The sequence below is a fragment of the Lagopus muta genome, chromosome 4, assembly GCF_023343835.1.
Source record: "Lagopus muta isolate bLagMut1 chromosome 4, bLagMut1 primary, whole genome shotgun sequence".
Taxonomy (NCBI): Eukaryota; Metazoa; Chordata; class Aves; order Galliformes; family Phasianidae; genus Lagopus; species Lagopus muta.
In genome coordinates this window covers 42005935-42024002 of record NC_064436.1, presented here as the reverse complement: position 1 = coordinate 42024002, position 18068 = coordinate 42005935, and the positions used below count along the sequence as shown (strand labels likewise).

Genomic DNA, 18068 nt, shown 5'->3' with positions numbered 1-18068 from the left:
AAAGGAATGGAGAAAGCCAGCACCTTAATGAAGACATTTTTAACACATTAAACTACCATGCTGAACTTCAGCTCCTGGATGAACTTCTGCTAAGATGGAGAAAGACCTGCTCCACTTCCTTTCTGCACCAGTGTTTTAGAAAGACACTCCACAAAAGCAGAGTAAAAGTGATCAGTTCCATAGTGAAAAGACATACTCTAATTTCTAGCATTTCTTGACAGTGAACTGGATATTGAAGAGATGTTCAAGAAATTAAATTAGTATTACAATCTTGACTGTTATTGTAAGTGGCAGAACTGTTATTTCTACATCCTTTAAGGATAATAGAATTTTTTCATTCTCATGTTATTAATAGCCTGTGCATTTTAGCGTACTTTTGTTCACACAGATATAGACTGAATGGAGAAGAGAGCTTGACTATCAGGAAAAATGTTAATTCTTTTAAATGTTATGTGAAGACAGCAAAGAAAATATAGTAATATATATTTTTTTTAAAGTGCTTTTTAGTGTCTTTTATTTGACTACATACCTAACAGTAATTGATTACAATAGCATGTGTAGTACTGAGAATACAAATTTTGTCCATGAAATGATACATAATAAATACATAATGGAAAAGATTAATATGGGGGAAAAAAAGATGAGAAAAAGGGAAATAGAAATGCTAGGAAGGAAGTTTCATAGGACAAAAAGATATTATGAAGTTGCACAGTTAGGCAAGAGCAAAATCCAATCCTGTGTTTGTCATTTAGTGCTTGACCTACTTGAGATTGTAACTAACAATTAGCTACACTACCTTCCAGAGGAGTGGTAGGGGGCATCTGTGGGAGATGTCAGGTTCTCTGATTTGGATTTGGAAAAAATACACAAAGATATTTATTATAATTATGTGAAGTTGCTTGCATTTTTTCCTTTTTTTTTGTTCTCCTTTTTTTCTAATTCAGAGAAAATCAAAGAGCTAGGTATGGAACACAGAGCTATGATGTCAATTGCATGAAAATTTATGGCTCTTACATACCTTCAGCCCTAGAACAGATTGAAGAAAGCAAGCAAACCACTTTGTGCAAATTGGCACAAAGAAATGGACTCTGATGTATCTTGTGGAACACAGTCAAATTCTCTTTAACGTACAGGGTACTTCTCTTTAATATACATCCAGTTCCTCTCCTCACAATAGCTGCTTGATTAATAAGAATTGAACTTGGTAATAACTGACTTATGCCACTGAACAACTTGCATCCTCCCAAAAGCTTTCTTATTTCTTTTCCAAATGGATCTTGGAACAAAAATGTATTGAGTCTCAGGATAGGATTTATTAAAAATGAATAGTAAGTGAGAAATAATACAATATAATTTTCCTGTTAAAAACTCTAATTTAAATTTAATGGATTCCAAAAGTATGTATTCCTCTGTGACAAAATCTTTTATCCCTCCACTAGAGCTGGATCGATGGGCTGAGGCCAATTGTATGAGCTGCAATAAGACCAGGTCCTGCACTTTGTTCACAACAAGCATGTGAAATGCAACAGGCTTTAGGCTGAAAAACTGTATGGAGGAGAAAGATCTGGGGGTATTAGTCAAAAGCCAGCTGAACATGAGACAGCAGTGTGCTCTGGTGGCCGCGCAGGCCAACATCACCCTGTTTTGTATCATAAATAATGTAGTCAGCAGGATCAGGGACATGATGGTTCTTCAGTACTTGATCTGACGAGGCTGTAGCTGGAGTCCTGAATTCAGTTTTGGGCCCTGCAATACAAGAAAGACATTGAGGCCCTAAAATGTGTCCAGAGAAGGTCATCAAAGCTTGTGAAGGGCCTGGTGGAGCACAAGTTCTATAAGGACCAGCTCAGGAAGCTAGGATTATTTAGTCTGGAGAAGAGGAGGTTAGGGAGACCTTACTGCTATCTCCCTGAAAGAAGGCTTTAGTGAGGTGGTGGTCAGCCTCTTTTCCCTGGTAATTAGTGATGGGACAAGAGGTAATAGCCTTAAGTTATAGCAGGGTAAGATCCAGGTTGGGTATTAGGAAAAATCTCAGAAAGCACCATAATGCATTGGAACAGCTTTTCCAAGGAAGTGTTGGAGTCACCATTCCTGGAGATTTTCAAGAAAAGGGTAGTAGTAACATATGGTAGTATGATTTAGTGGACAAAGTAGCAATGGGCTGACGGTTGAACCAGATGATTGTAGAGGTATTTTCCAACATTAATGATTCTGGGAATCCATTATTCTAGAAGTCTTATTTTCTTCCACTGTTTTTTCACTCATCTCAGCAGCTGGTCACATAAAGGACCTTTGCTGTGTTGTCACATTTCCATCTTTTTTATGCACTGTTCTTCCCACCTTCAAGACTTCAGCAGTGTGGAGCAGATTCTTATTCTTAGCAATGCTTGCTTATCAATGAAATAATCTCCAAGTTGACATGTTACTCAGAAAATTCATCATCAGAGAAAAGGCTTGGAGAGCAAGCTGAGTTAGACACTTGGTTAGAATGGCTTATTTACTGACTTTTATACAGATAAATTTCATCCTATTCTAGAAGAAAAGGGTTGCATGTCTTTGTTCATTCACTGGAAATGGAAGTTTGTCACAGGATTTTAATTCAATGAAGACTTAAAATAGACATTTTTAGGGACTGTCTTGAAGATGTAAAGCTTAGCTAATTGTCTTCTCCAACTAAAGCTATTTTCTCCTTTCTTTTTCTCTTTGCATGCAATATTTTGTTAATAAGGTGTTTCAGTTTCAGCTGGGACTGAGGTTTTTTTCTTTTTTGCTTCATAGTGTCTGGTATGTTGCCATATTTTGGCTTTTGTAGAATAACAATGTTGATAACACATCAATGACTTGGTTATTGCTGAGCAGTGTTGTACAGAATCAAGTATATTTAAACTTCTTGTACTCTCCTGCTAATGCAGGGAGATGTGGGAGCACAAAGATTTGGAATGGGACAGAGGTAGAACAGCTGACCTAAATGGGTCAAACCTATTATAGTGCATAATTAATGTATCAATAATATCATATGTATCATGTGATAATATATATATATCATAAATATATGTCATATAATAATATATCTCATTGTAATTTTTGTTATAGTATTATTATTATTATTATTTTCATTTTCATTTTCTATATTATTAAATAGTTTTTATCTCAACTTACAAGTTCTACTTTGTTGCTGTTTTCTTTCTGGATTCTCTCCACAATGGGAGAAGGAATTGAGAATGACTGTGTGGTGACTTGTCTGCTGGGTTAAACCACAGAATAAGGACATATCTGGATGAGATTAAAAACCTGGAAGTAAGGAGAGATCACTTTATCTCTCAGAAACAGCTGAGCAGAGTCAAGAAAAGCAAGCACCATCCAAGAAGCACCAGGCACAGGACACTGCTAAGAAGAACTGAAAGCATATCAGGCCTAAGAAATGAGGAAGAAAGGTCCACAATAAACCATAAGTGTGCTTGAGCTGAAGTAAATTAATCCTGGAAGAAGAGATACACATTGAAAGAGAAAAAAAAAAAAAAAAAAAAAAAAAAAAAAGCAGAGAGCAGCTGGTTCTTTTTTCTTCTTCCCTCTCTTAGGTGGTTTTCTTTATTGAGCTTACTGTAAGGAGAAAATAAATACACTTTTAATCTCTGATCATCTCAACATGCTGCCACACCATGTTTACAGAAAGGTTGATCTAAATACTAAAATATGATTAAAAATATCTTAAAGAACTCGTGTTGTATTTCAGATATTGGAAATTCTATCAAAAATCCCCTTGGACTTTTCTAAAATATGAATTCAAGTCTATTATGAAATGAATATAATGACAGCAAATGCTTCTACATCAGAGGTTGAAGTTGAAATGCACAAGTTCAATAAAAGTGTTTGTAGGAGGATTTTTTTACGTTACCGAGATAGTTCCTTCTGCATTGTGAACTGATCAGTTTTACTTCACACAAATGAAGGCTGTTAATCTGGGTGTATATATGTTTTGAAAAAGTGAAGAATCTTTTGGGGAAGCCATTCTGCTGTTATTTTTATAAATAAATTAATCTGCTTATGCTCCTAGATGGAAAAGGCTAAAGCAACTCACTGAGGAGTTCAAGCTGACTTTCACTTCCAAAACTGCTGGAGGAATCTTTAGTCTTTTCACTTACAAAGCTAAATGCAAATGTTTCTGAAATTAAAGGAAGAAAATCTAGGAGGCTTTAGATGATATGTGGAAGATAGACTTTTTATTTCTTTTTAATGCTCAGTCTCTTATTTGTTAAGTGACTGCTGATATATTAACAGTTGCTTGTAGAATATTTTACAGGGATAATGCTTGAAAGATGAAGTATTTATTCCTTATTAGGAAAGAAAGAAAGGAAAGGGAAAGGGACTATTAAGAGTTGCCTTACCACTTGACCACTATTGTTATTATACTTCTCACAACCTTCATGTCAAGTTTTGTGACATGATAGAAATACACTCTATCTTTGAGATACAGATTGTACAGACCCTCTTCCTGTTGGCATCCTTTCAGCACTATAAATTCAGATAATTATCCTACCTTTCTTGTTTTGTGCATTTTTTTTTAGCTTCCAACTAGAAGTGTTGTTCTCTGCTTTGTTAAATGTTAATAAATAATGAAGTATGTTGACACACTAAAAACCAATACCTAAAAAAAGATGGAGAACTCAGGAGTAAGGTTCAGAAATAGAACAAGCTAAGTTTTTACTGAATATTTAAAAGGATACTATCTTTAGCTGTCTATATTTAGCTATTCATCTTGCTTAAAAGATTTTATTGTAAGATTCTCTCTAACATAGGTAGAAAGGCTCAGAAGAGAACAAACAGGCATTTATAAAGGAAAGGAGCTTCAACAGCCAAGGTTTTACACGCATACTATTAAAAGACTAAGATTATATTGGTGGTTTGCTTTTCCAAATCTACTTAATTTTCACAGAGTGAAAATTCACACATTTTTTACCGTGAAGATATTGAACTTGAGTTTACAAACTCTGTTTGAACTCTCAAGGTAAGCAGTGAAGATATGTCTGAGTCATAATAAAAATTACTGGGTACCAGTATTTCAGATGTATCATAGCACAGGTTTTATATGCTACTACTGAATTTACCATAACAAAAAATCCAATACTTTTGATCAAGTATTGGTGTCAGCCATTTATTTCATTCCTCTTGACAGACACTACAGGTTAAACAGAACCCTGAGCGATAAGTTTGAAAAACATACGTAGGTCTGGACACCCAACCATATATATGTATTTCTCTCCTATTAGCTAGTTTCACAGCTGTCTTATGACTACAACCATTGATAAACAACAGGAAAATAAAATGCTTTCTGAAAAAATCCACAGTACTATGCATGAGAAAAAAAGCCACCACCACTCAGACAGGATAAAAGTAATTGAATGACCTGGGCAGTCTGGTCTAGCAGTTGGCAACCCTGCACATATCAGGGGGATTGAAACTAGATGATGATTATGGTCCCTTTCAACCCAGGCCATTCTATGACTCTATGACTCATTGACTCATTTGAACTTGTATGCAGTTCAATAAGGGTACCTATTTTAGCCAATAGCACCTAGGCACAAGTGTTTTTCTAAGTACACAATGTTTGGCAAGTTCATCATCATACCCAACTGCTTTTCTCCATTTAAGTGAGCACTTGTTAAAGAACTTAATTTAATGTTCTTAGGATAAATGACATAAACTGTAACTTTTTCATTTCTAAAATGCATTAAAGAGAAAGTTCATGTTTTTACTAATTAACTAGACAAGTGGATATTGAGAAATTGAGTTATATGACAGTATTTACTGAAGAGAAGTAAAGTCCCTTGAAGAGTTTGACCTTAATTATAAAATCTCATTGTGGTACATTGTGGAAATACCTGAAGTTTTCTGTGATAGTTAACTGTCAAGTTCAGTGGACTAATGCTATAAGCATTGGAAATAGCATTAGAAAATTGAAAAAAAAAATTTTCTCTAAAATGCATTTTAATTCTCTTAGAGGACTAGAAATCAGATCTTTTGAAAAAAAAGAATAAAAAAAAAAAAGAAGAAAAAAAGTGCTGTGAAATTGTCTATTTCCTCTAATTATTTTTATAAATATAAAAACACTGATTTTTCCTCAGATAGTGCAATTCCTTCATTTCCTCTAATATAAATGCCAGCTGTAACTTGAAGTTGTATCAACAAAGTGCATATATATATATATAAAATATGTATATAATATAATAAAACAATTATCAAGAATCAAAAGACTCAATTATACTGAACAGATGCTAAAATCTGATAAGTAATTATATGTACGAATCAGGGCAACAGTTAATGAACTACTTGCTGCCTTCAATTTCTCATAAATCTATCCTGCATCATATACTTAAATCCATGTTTTAAATTATACAAAGGGCTAACTATGCTGTTGCTTCTAAGGTTTTTATAAACATAAATTGTCAAGACTATCAATTTAATGGCTTGCTGCAGCAATTCTGCACAGATTTCTCCCACCAATGTGTTCTTTTTATGAAAGCTATCTGAAACCTCAGTTGTTGCCTTGTCATATTTTGAATTTGATTGACACTCAGTGTAAATAGTTTAGCTTGAATTTGTGTTTCCCAGCATATTTTCACTTCAGTGTGTCAGGTACAGAGTCCTAAAGCTGGTTGGGTGGCCAACAAATTACAAAGGCACATGCTGTAAGAAAGGGATTATTTTGGCAGGCTGTGGACAAACACACAAAGAGGAGGACAGTGTGGGTATTTCAGTGTTGGATTAGAAGAGTCTATTCTGGTCTGCTAACTACAGTATATTTGTCAGAGTTTATGAAACTTTACAGAGGAAAGGAACTACTCATCATGGTATCATCACTCCTTCTTAGTCCATAGTTGCATTTTTTTCATTTCAAGCATGAGAGAATACAGTTATTAACATCCTTGACCTGCCACCATGCATATACAGGTTCCAATTCTTTGTCATCTTTTAGTTTCAAATGGTAAATGTATTTCCCATGCTTTACAAGCGTTACTCTCTTGCTACCATGAGTTACTTAAACCAACAAAACCGACTAATGTTGCAACTAGTGTTTATTCTAGTGTATTTCCCCTGATACTTGATAGCATTTATCTTGCTCTGCGTGGCCTGGGTCTTTCCTCTTCTGTTTTTTACTGTAACACAGTAGACAATGTAAATATGAAAGGGAGGCGAGAGGAGTTGGAGGCAGCTGTCTTTGGTAATGACACAGTGGAATTAATATTCCACTGATGAAGTGAGGAAGTAATACAGAATATTTCTGTGTCTTTTCACCTTTTTAAGAACCTGGGGGGGGGGGGGGGGGGGGGGGGGGCGGGGAAGAAAAAGAAAAAAAAAAAAAAAAAAGAGAGGGAGAGAGAAAGGAAAGAAGGAGAAAGAAGAGATTCAAAAGATTTCTTGGAAATCTACATTTCCAACGTGAAGGATAAAAGACATATAGTTGGAATAAATCAAAGAAGAAAGAAAAAGAATGGAAAGAAAGGGAAATAATAGAGGAAGTGAGAGCAAATGCACATATATCTAAGTGACATTTTCTGTACTTGTATTTTCCAGTTTCCAGACAGAGATCTCACTGTTACTGATATTTGGGAAAGAAATAGCAGGACTGTTTTAAGAACTCATTTGATTAGAATTGCTGTCTACTGTGGACTCTCAGTTAAATGTGGGATTGGTTGAATGACCCCCTATATTGTTCTGAGTCATAACAGAAAGAAAATCCATTATTTTGTACTCTTGATAGTTTTGTGGGGGGTTTTTTGTTTTTTTGTTTTGTTTTTTTTTTTTTTTTTTGTTTTTGTTTTTTTTTTTTTTAACTTCTTTTTCTTCCCATGAATAATACTATGGACAAAATCAACCATTAAACCCTGCTGCATAAAAATTTGACTTTCAAAAGAGATTTAAGAAAGATTTCATATTTTCAGTTTGGAGGTCCATTGTATCTTTACCTTCATGGTTTTTCCTATTTACTTTCTCATAATACATAGTAGACCTTGGAGGGGAAGAGGCTGTGTCTTTCCATTTTCCAGCACCAATCCTGACTGATCTATGAGATTCTGTACAAATACAAAACTTCAATATATTTCATGTATATCCGTCTCTGCCATTTCCAGCTTTTTCCCTGTCCTTTATTTAAGTCTCTGAAATGCATTATGAGTTTTATTTATCTAAGCTTTGATAGCACCATTTTCTGTCCTTTATTTCCAGTGTCCATAGCAAATGCAATTGAAAGGGGAAGAAGTGACCTTATCTTTACGGTACTATGATACTGTTCAACTGTGTGATCCTTTGACATCAGCAGCATTGTTATTCTAATAGTCTATATACAGCCTGCTGAACTGAGATGACAGTCTCAGTGTTCTGTAAGATCTGGGCTGTACTACATACATACTGTTGTGTACATACTGTTGAAAAACAGGCAGTTCCATAGGATTTTTTCCTATCATATTTTATATATATATATATATATATATAATATATATATAATATATATTTTATTAATTAAATTTATAAATTTATAAATTTATTTATTAATTAAATCTTCATACTAAAGTGAACATAAATTAGGTAGATGTTATTCTAATGAAACTGTAGAGGTTTCAGTATAAGAATAGAGAATCACATATAATTTGCTGCTGCTTCTAAGGCATAGTATCTTGGAAATGAATGTATTGTGTAGATCCTTGAGGAAAAATATTTCATGACACCATATAGTTTAACAGAATGATAAGTGTATCTTTAGATTCAGTATTGACTCAGACTGCTAGTATTTAAAATCCTTTTCAACCTTCATTTCTTATGAACCCTTAAAAATACTCAGACCCTGACCACCTCAAGATCTTTGAAATCAGCCCCCCAAAAGAACTGCAGCCAAGTCTATTCCTGCAATAAATGCCTAGATGTGCATTGGCAGTCTAGGCCTTTATTTATTACTGCTTTTCTCAGCTGCTTTATATTTCATGGCACATAAATTTGTCCACTGGCTAACACAACGCTTATCAGTATATCCAGAAACACCTGTCTTGCCAGTGCTGAGTTGTTCAGTGTTCCATGCACTTACTACATCTGCTCCATAGTACAAATTAACTATTTCTGCCATGTGAGAGGTCTAATACGAGAGACATTTTCAAAGCAGCCCTGACATATTACACAGAACTGCCAGAGGCAATTCACATTCCCAAGTCTGTAGCACTCATCCATCATATGGGCTCAATACTTTTCTCTGCCTGACAGTAAAACCTTCCTATCATGAGCAAAGAACCAAGAATAGCACTGACAAATACTTCTAGACTGGAAGAAGGAAAGCAATAGCAGCCTCATTCATCTGTGTGCCACTGGACAACACAAGACTTTATGTCCTCTGAATACCTGCCAAACTACTAAAATCATGTGTACATATTTTTGCTACAGCCAACTTGGATCTGACACTGGAATCCTCATTTCTTTGCACTGATTATTATATAATCTCTCACTGCCATTTTCTGCCAGTTACTCCGTGTATCTAATTTTCTTGACCAGAAGATGGCATAAGTATTTCAAATTAAATTGCTGCTGTAGCTTCAGTGGAAGATTGTATGATAATTAGCATAATCTAAATACAGTACAACATCTTGTTTTCAGATCTTTCATTCACGCTGTGCTGATTATGTCAAATTTTCTTCAGTTTGCAGCACAGTGGAATGAAATATTACAGTATAGGTTACTCTGATGACATAAATTAAAAACAAAATAATAATCTGTTTTTCCTTATCTTTCAAATATACTGTTATACAGCTCTCTAGCTTTTCAGATCTGTAGCATTCAGCATCCTGAATTTCCATCAAATAAAGTTAAAAGTTGAGGCTACTTAGATCCTTGCAGTATCCCAATTTCTCTGTGACGCTGTTTTAGCAAGATTATTTTAGCAAGAATATAAATGATTCTGATCTGTTAATATTTAATAGTTTCTCCTCAGTGCTCATGTGCTCCCTGCTCAACATCATTAAGATCTGTAGGCAACTGCCATGTCTGTAATTACATAGTATCTAGTATCCCTACTAGATGAAAGTGGATGTGAAAATCCCTTCTATTATGAGAGGTGCACTTTCAAATAAGGCTCTAAGAAAATTTCTAAATCATATAAAGTTTTATTAGTTTAAAAGGAAGGAGAAAGAGGTTTTCTTACAAACATTAAGAGCTATAATATACATTGTGGCCTTTAAGCTATTTATATTTGCTTGCATTACCACCTGCAAGATGAGGGTTAATTTGCTAATCAGAAGCAAAAACCCACAGGCCCATCACGCTATTTAAATTTAATGTGCATGTGGACTTCTTGATTCAGGCCAAGTTTATAAATAGTATCTTCAGTTTAAATATAGGCTTTTCAGATCTAAGGGAGTTGATATTATGATCTGTGAAGTGAATGAAGCTCCCAGGAGTAACTGGAGCTTATGTAATATTTATTCCTACATTTCTGCTCAGCTGTTTTGTGCCAGTTTGATGCTGAACAGCAAGGATTGTTAGTTTCTTAAACATTTTAAAACTTCCTTCAGTGAAGGTAGGACTGTCTGCAATTTCTTGTCTAGATAACCTCATTTGGCTTTGGAATTTTGCTTGAGACACTGACTACTTGCCCCCTATTAAAGTAATTTTTGTTTAATAATTTTTATTACTCATTACCTTTGTGAAATCCCAAACTGTGCTGCCAGGTACAGTAAATTTCTGATATTAAAGTGATTCTAGAAAGATTCTGGACAGTTATGTCTTTTCTTGATCCCATTTGACTAAAGTCATGATTGGTTAAGATCCCGGGCAGAAGAGTTGCTGAGGATGTAATAATCCAGCTCTGTCTCCAGATACATGAAAAAGAGTATTTTATTAAATTTGCATTTGATACTCACAAAAACAGCTTTCACTTCTTAATTTTGTAGTTGGTTGTGATGTTTTAAAAAGTGAAACACTGGCACTAATGGAACAACATTTAGGGTAAAACTATACACAATATATGAAACAAATACTAGATTTGTCATCCATCATTGAGACACCATTTTGTTCATGGAAATGGCTATCCATGGAAGAGAAACAGAGGAAAGACCAGCAGGTATTTTTACCAAAATGTATTTCTAGGGAAGGAAGTCCAGCTCATAGGAACAAAATATGGCAAACTAAATATTATTTTTAGACTTCTAATTCTGTTTTCTTCACAAACTAGCCTGTTGTCTCATTTCCTGTGATGTTTTATATACTTGAATCAGAGGCTTACTCACTGCTACCATCCTGTTGTGGAGTTACAAGTTTTCTGAACTGCATGTTTTGCTAGCTCTCAATTACTGCCATCGCTTTTGCTCGATATAATCATGTCACAATGCTGCACTGCTCAGTTATGACTGCGAGGTATCGCCTTTGAATTTCCTACTTCTCACTGTATGTTTAATACCAGCATGCACCTAATATTAGTCATTTTAAGTTCAGCACATAAAGTTAACTTCATATTCTGAGCCAGCATTGAATTAATGAGAAACATTTCAAAATGCAGCTAAATCTGTAGCAATCCTTGAAGAAAGTCAGTATTAGAGTGATCAGAACTAGGTTCTTTAAAACATAAATCAAAACTTAGGCAACACTAAATATATAAAAATGATGAAAATGGAATTCTTGCAGCACGATATTTGGATAAAGCACAACTTCTAGAAAGCAAAGCATCCTGTTAATTAAGCCTAGTTATGAAACAATCAGAAATGACAGCACATCTGGCAGAATCTGAGAGCTAATAAAAATGGACAATCAATAGGAATGGCATGGAACTTGTAGGTTTGGTATCATAACTGTTTCAACATTGCAAATGTTTTTACTATCAGAGACACAGAGACACACTTAACAAGTAAACATCAAAGAGAGAGCTGAGCCAGTGGCCACTGAAACAAAAGCTTTGTACTTGACTTGAATAAAGCTGCATAGACTTTAGTTTTGCCTAAAAGTAAAAGCATCTCTAGTTAGCATAAAGACTTTATGATCCTCTTAGCTAAATTTGGTACAACCTGAAGCATTAATTAAAATTAATTAAAAATGGGAAATGTAACACTTATACTGCAAAATGTAGAACTACGATTAAAACATGATGTCTGGAAAGGATTTGTAATAAGAAGCCAATACATTATTTAAATGATAAAGAATTTCAAATAAATAAACAGAAATAGTGATAGCATCCAATATTAAAAGGTACAGAAATATCTTTACAAAAAAGGAGAAACAGTAGCTTAGCCACTGTTGCCAGCAAAAGGACATCTTCGATAAAATTCATTTTGACTGACTTGGTTCCAGAAAGTTTTGGTTGGAATTTCTAATGGCTTTAGCACTTTGCTATTCATTCCTTAGGTAGGTGTTTCCTTTTTTCACTTTTTTTTTTTTTTTTTTTTTTTTTTTTCCCCTGGTCCAAGCTAGAAGTTTTGAAATTATCAAAATATTTCACTACACCTGAGGAACTAGATCTGTGGACCCCCACCTCCTTCAGTTTAAGTCTACAAGAGACACAGAGCACCATTTAGACTAAGTAATTGTAATATTTTTCCATGAATATCCTGCACTTAAGTTTCTGGAAATTTCTGCAGACATACTAATTCCCATTAATTTCTGGATTCATTTAATACCTTAGGGAATATCAACACACACAGCAATTTATATGTTATGCAGATGCTACTTACCATTGGTATAACATCATATAGTTCTTATTTGATGCCAAGTTATTAATTTTGACACTGGGGCAATTAATATCCCATATATTTTTATAAGTTGCCAAGGTCACAGTTTTTATATTCAGCTTATATTGTGCTCTTGGAAAAGTTCATTTGCCTGGAAAAGTACTTGTTTGTTTTCAATTGCTTTACTGCAGGGTTTTTTTTTATTTAGCAGGTAGGTCTGACGTTGCTAAGTGGTTGCTGAGCAGAATAATTTCCTTTTTTTAGAAGCAATGGTGAAAGTATTTAACAGAAATTGCTTTAGATTTCATCTAAAAGAACAGGCCGATAAAGTCCACAAAGTGACCACTGTATTGTCTTCTCACATGCATCCATAACACAACAGCTGCTTAAACTCATTTAACTGCGAAGTCAAGAAATTACCCTCCACATTCACTCTACACTGAACATTTGTTCAGCCAACTTGTGGTAATGCTCTGTAACGAGTTCTTCACTTACATAAATCACATTCTTCCCCAACAGTCTAATCTTAATCTCTTAGGAGGAAGACTAGTTTTTGTTCACTGAAGAACTACTGAAGATTCTGATGCTGTAGCTGTTCTTTTTAAAGAGCTTAACATGGAACTTCAGACTTCATTTATAGCATTCTGTTCAAACCCAACTCTGAGGATAAAAGCTGATTTATACCCAGATCTTTTTTTTTTTTTTTTGATACTCACCACTACAATACCAATGCTTCACACACATAAGAATTTTTATTTTCACAATATGCCATTAAATATATGGGAATTCATTGAGTATCTTCCAGTAATAGTGGATGCCTAAATCAAGGCTCCTATTTTTTAAGCAAGAACTATTCAACATGTGCAACATCAGCACTATTTCAGATCCAACATCAGAATCTGAAACAATGAACTTTAAAACACATAATAAACAAGCTAAATCCAAAAAATTTTTACTTGAAATTTCTATACTCACAAGGAAAATGCATCAGAACTCAAGTCTGAAGACAACCATTCCTGAACGGCAAGTTAAATGTACTCTTTACAAGCAAGCATCTGGTTTCCCAGCAGTCTTCTAGCCCAAGGCTATACGTGACATGCAAACCAGGAAAAGACAGATGAAGAGTTTGGTTTCCAAGTTCATGAATTTTTAAAAAGATAGGTTCCCAACTTGGCCTGCTTGCCTCCCAGCGCCTTATGAAACAGCTTATCTTTCTAGCCTTTCAGGGTTTTTGGGTCTGTGGCAGCCTACTGGAAAGAACAGCTGGGATTACCATGGTTCCCAAATTTGTTGAGGCCTGAAATTTATCTGATTCATAGACAGAATGCCTACTTTTCCTAGACTGTTTTTTTCCAAAGCATTTCTAAAACAAATCAGGAAAAAAGAAAGAAAGAAAGGAAGGGAGGAAGGAAGGGAGAGAGGAAGGGAGGAAGGGAGTAAGAGAAAGTGAGAAAGAGAGAAAGGAAGAGAGAAAGGAAGAGAGAAAGGAAGAGAGAAGGAGAGAAGGAGAGAAAGAGCATTACACCTTTCTTTTACTTGAAAAAGGGCAAAAAGAAAATCCATACTTCTTTCAACATTTCTCTTGTTAATAGCTGGTTAATAGCTGAACCTTTTATATCAGGAGTGTCAATACTGGTAATAATGGCAGTATTCATGCAGATCACCAGCAGAAGTTGTAGTGAATAGCATAGAGAAAAGTCTGATATGAACAGTCTTAATTGTGAAAAAAATCTATAAGCAAATGAAACAGGATTCTTCAAGTATTCTTTAAACAAGGTCCCAGCTCTTCTTCCCAACTAGAATTTATCTGTAGCCATTTCATCAAATATACAGCATTTGAGACAGGGGAGGATGTTTGGTAACCCACTACTACCAACTTTTAATACCATTTCAATTTCTCAATCCCTAAGTTAAACACAGAGCTTCTGCTTAAAAGAGCTCTGATGTTTCTTCTGAAATGATCTGGAATCATGCTAAAGCCTACAGGATAAACAAATTTCAGCCTGGCAATGAATTCACAGGCAAAAAAAAGAAATTATGGAGACCATAGAAAGAAAGACGTCTCTAAATCCAGATACAAAATCTATGAAAAGTATTGTAGCAATCTTCTGAGGCCATTTATCCCATTGCTACGAGTATAAATGCCAAATGTAGTATTTCATGTTAAAATCAAAAGTTTGAAAAAAGGGGAATAAGTGGAATCCTGAGCTAAATAATTGCTGTATTTTTGTCTATATTTTTTGCACAGTTAATATTTCTACACAGCCATGTAAAGCATAGTGAGAGAATATGTATTTAAACTTTTTTCAAGTAAAACACTTTTTGAAAATTATATGTCCTATTAATCCATAAGTACTTTTACCTTTTTTCTTAAAATATTTTTATTTATGTTTTTTTCTCAAGGTAAATGCATAAAGCAATTTGCCAAAGCTGATTTTGATTACTACTGAGCTAGCAATATATTTTCCTAGAGGTTACAATAGCTTATATTTAATCTTCTGTGAACAATCTTACCACACACTTACACGCAAACACATTTGTATACCTATACATATGAACATGTATACATTTATACATTTCTGTTGATATGAACATGAATAACATAACACATATATGTGGTATGCAGTAGTTATTTCTTAAAAAAGAAGAGAAGCTGTATCTTTTTTATTTTGTGACCTTCTCCTTAGAACCTAGAATTGCTAGAAGGCGTTCAGATGAGTTATTACTAAAGTAATCATCTCTTAAAAAAAAAAAAAAAAAAAGAGAGAGAATATATCATCTGCACTAAAAGGATTAATTCAAAATTAATGTAATTATGGCAGATTCCTTTGTCTTTGAGAGTTCTACCAAGAGCTAACACACCCTATAATAATGTCTCTTTGTTTTAATTAGAAAACTGACCTGAGAGAATGCTTAATTTTTTCAGTTAATTTCAACCTAGAAACTAGAACTTAATTAAATATAAAGTGTTCCACTAAGTCTGGTCATTAATGTATTAAGAGCAGAAGTAATGGAAGAGAGAATGAGAAACTAATACTTGTATTTTTGTATTTATTTTACAGGAAATATATTTGTGGTAAGCCTGGCAATTGCAGACTTGGTCGTAGCAATCTATCCATATCCTCTGGTCCTCACATCTGTATTTCACAATGGATGGAATCTGGGATACCTTCACTGCCAGATTAGTGGCTTCTTGATGGGCCTAAGTGTCATTGGATCAATTTTCAATATTACAGGCATTGCTATCAATCGATACTGCTATATCTGCCACAGTCTCAAATATGACAAGCTGTACAGCGACAAGAATTCTTTGTGCTATGTTGTTCTTATCTGGGTCCTAACAGTTGTTGCTATTGTGCCCAACCTGTTTGTAGGATCTCTACAGTATGACCCCAGGATTTACTCGTGCACATTTGCACAGTCTGTGAGTTCAGCATATACAATAGCAGTGGTGTTTTTCCACTTCATGCTTCCCATAGCCATCGTTACTTACTGTTACTTGAGAATATGGATCCTTGTTATTCAGGTAAGACGAAGGGTTAAACCAGACAACAACCCCAGACTGAAACCACATGACTTCAGAAACTTTGTAACCATGTTTGTGGTATTTGTACTGTTTGCAGTATGCTGGGCTCCTCTGAATTTCATTGGCCTTGCTGTGGCTGTTGACCCAGAAACTATAATCCCTAGGATTCCAGAGTGGTTGTTCGTGTCTAGCTATTACATGGCGTATTTCAACAGCTGCCTTAATGCCATCATATATGGACTCCTGAATCAGAACTTCAGAAGAGAATACAAGAAAATTGTTGTCAGTTTTTGTACAGCAAAAGCTTTTTTCCAGGACAGTTCTAATGATGCAGCAGACAGGATAAGAAGTAAACCTTCTCCGCTGATTACGAACAACAATCAAGTGAAGGTGGACTCTGTGTGAAAATGGGAACCTTATTACTTTCAATCCACAACATCTAAATAAAAAATCTGTTTCATTAGACCTACTGTTGAATATTATACTGAATTCTCTATTCTACATCGAAGAAACTTTGATCAAAATCTTTGCATGATATTTGGGAATCTGAGTTACAGAGCCTTTACGTACAGATATTGTTATACAGTGGTGTATCTTTCATATAACAACACAGTGATATCCTTGAGGGAATTACAATACAAATTATGCATGGATACTTTTTTTTTCCTCCTCTCAAACAGAGTTAACAAATCAGAGATAGAATGAAACAGAAATATCCATATTACCTGGCTTAATGAAAAAAGACACAAAACTATTCCCATTGCTCTCTACCCCATCTTTTGGCCGAGTTATGATCCCGATTCAAAAATCTCTGACAACTTATTTTAAAAGATGAAATCTGGTTGTATTTTGGGGAATAAGCTCTAAGAATTGTTTACATTAAACCTTACCAGACTTCCTAGTAGTGGCATTCCCAACTGACTTCTCAAATTCAAAATAGATTTTAGGGGAAGAAAAGCAACTGATTATTATCAAAGCTACAGAGAGGGGAGGATAAAGTGGACAGAAAGAAAAGTGATTCAATTCATCTTCTCAAGCCATTTGGGACAGGTGGAGAAAAATACAAAACGTCACTTTTTTTCTGAAGACATAGTAATTCACAAAATTGGAAAGTTTTCCAAAACATGTTCTGAAGAGACGCCTCCTAGAAATATAAGCAAGGAAGAACCAGTATTTTTCAATTCTGTGTGGTATGGAATTTCTGAGCCTTTGCAAGAAGACTTATGCTTTTAAAAGTGACAGTGGGTAAGGATGCCATTTTGTCTGGTTACTTGAGTCATAATCTCATTACACCCTGGGAAATTACAAATATTTACAGAATGAGCATGTGACATCTTTCTCAACTTAATCTCCTGGGCATAGTGTAAGATTTACAGGTTATTTTGTAATCTCTCATAGATAAGCTTTTCAAAATAATCATTGTTTAACACGGTTGTAAAAATAATGTTCACCTAGAACAATTAAACACATCTAAATAATAAAGAGAAAATGCTACTAATGATGCTGCTAGAAGGAGAAATGCATGACTCTCTGGACAGGACCTGTTATGTGGACTTTCTACAGACAGCAGGTGCCTTTTCATTGAGAGGAAGCACACTGTGAAATGAGGAAGTATACCTAGACAGCATGTCTCCTGCAACAGTGCATCTCTGTTGATAAAATGTCCTCTGATGTCGGAAGACAATAGGATTCACCTTCAAGCTGACCTTACAGAGAAGGAATATTTAACTCTGGAAAGATACTGCAACTGTCATACCTTTTAGTACTCAATTGTTCATATCTGTACCAATGTTCAATTAAACTTGAGCTTTTCCAACTATACTAAGTTTTTCTGAACAGCCTGTAAA

The 18068-nt window shown here is 34.7% G+C and overlaps 1 protein-coding gene across 1 annotated transcript in view; it reads left to right on the top strand.

Annotated features, from left to right (window-relative positions):
* The window catches only part of MTNR1A (melatonin receptor 1A), a 45459-nt gene extending 28618 nt beyond the window's left edge, over positions 1–16841 (top strand). Inside the window, exon 2 of the mRNA XM_048941176.1 lies at positions 15758–16841. Within this exon, the coding sequence (XP_048797133.1) occupies positions 15758–16626 (869 nt within the window). The 3' untranslated portion in view covers positions 16627–16841. The remainder of the gene's footprint in view (positions 1–15757) is intronic.
* Positions 16842–18068: the final 1227 nt, after the last annotated feature.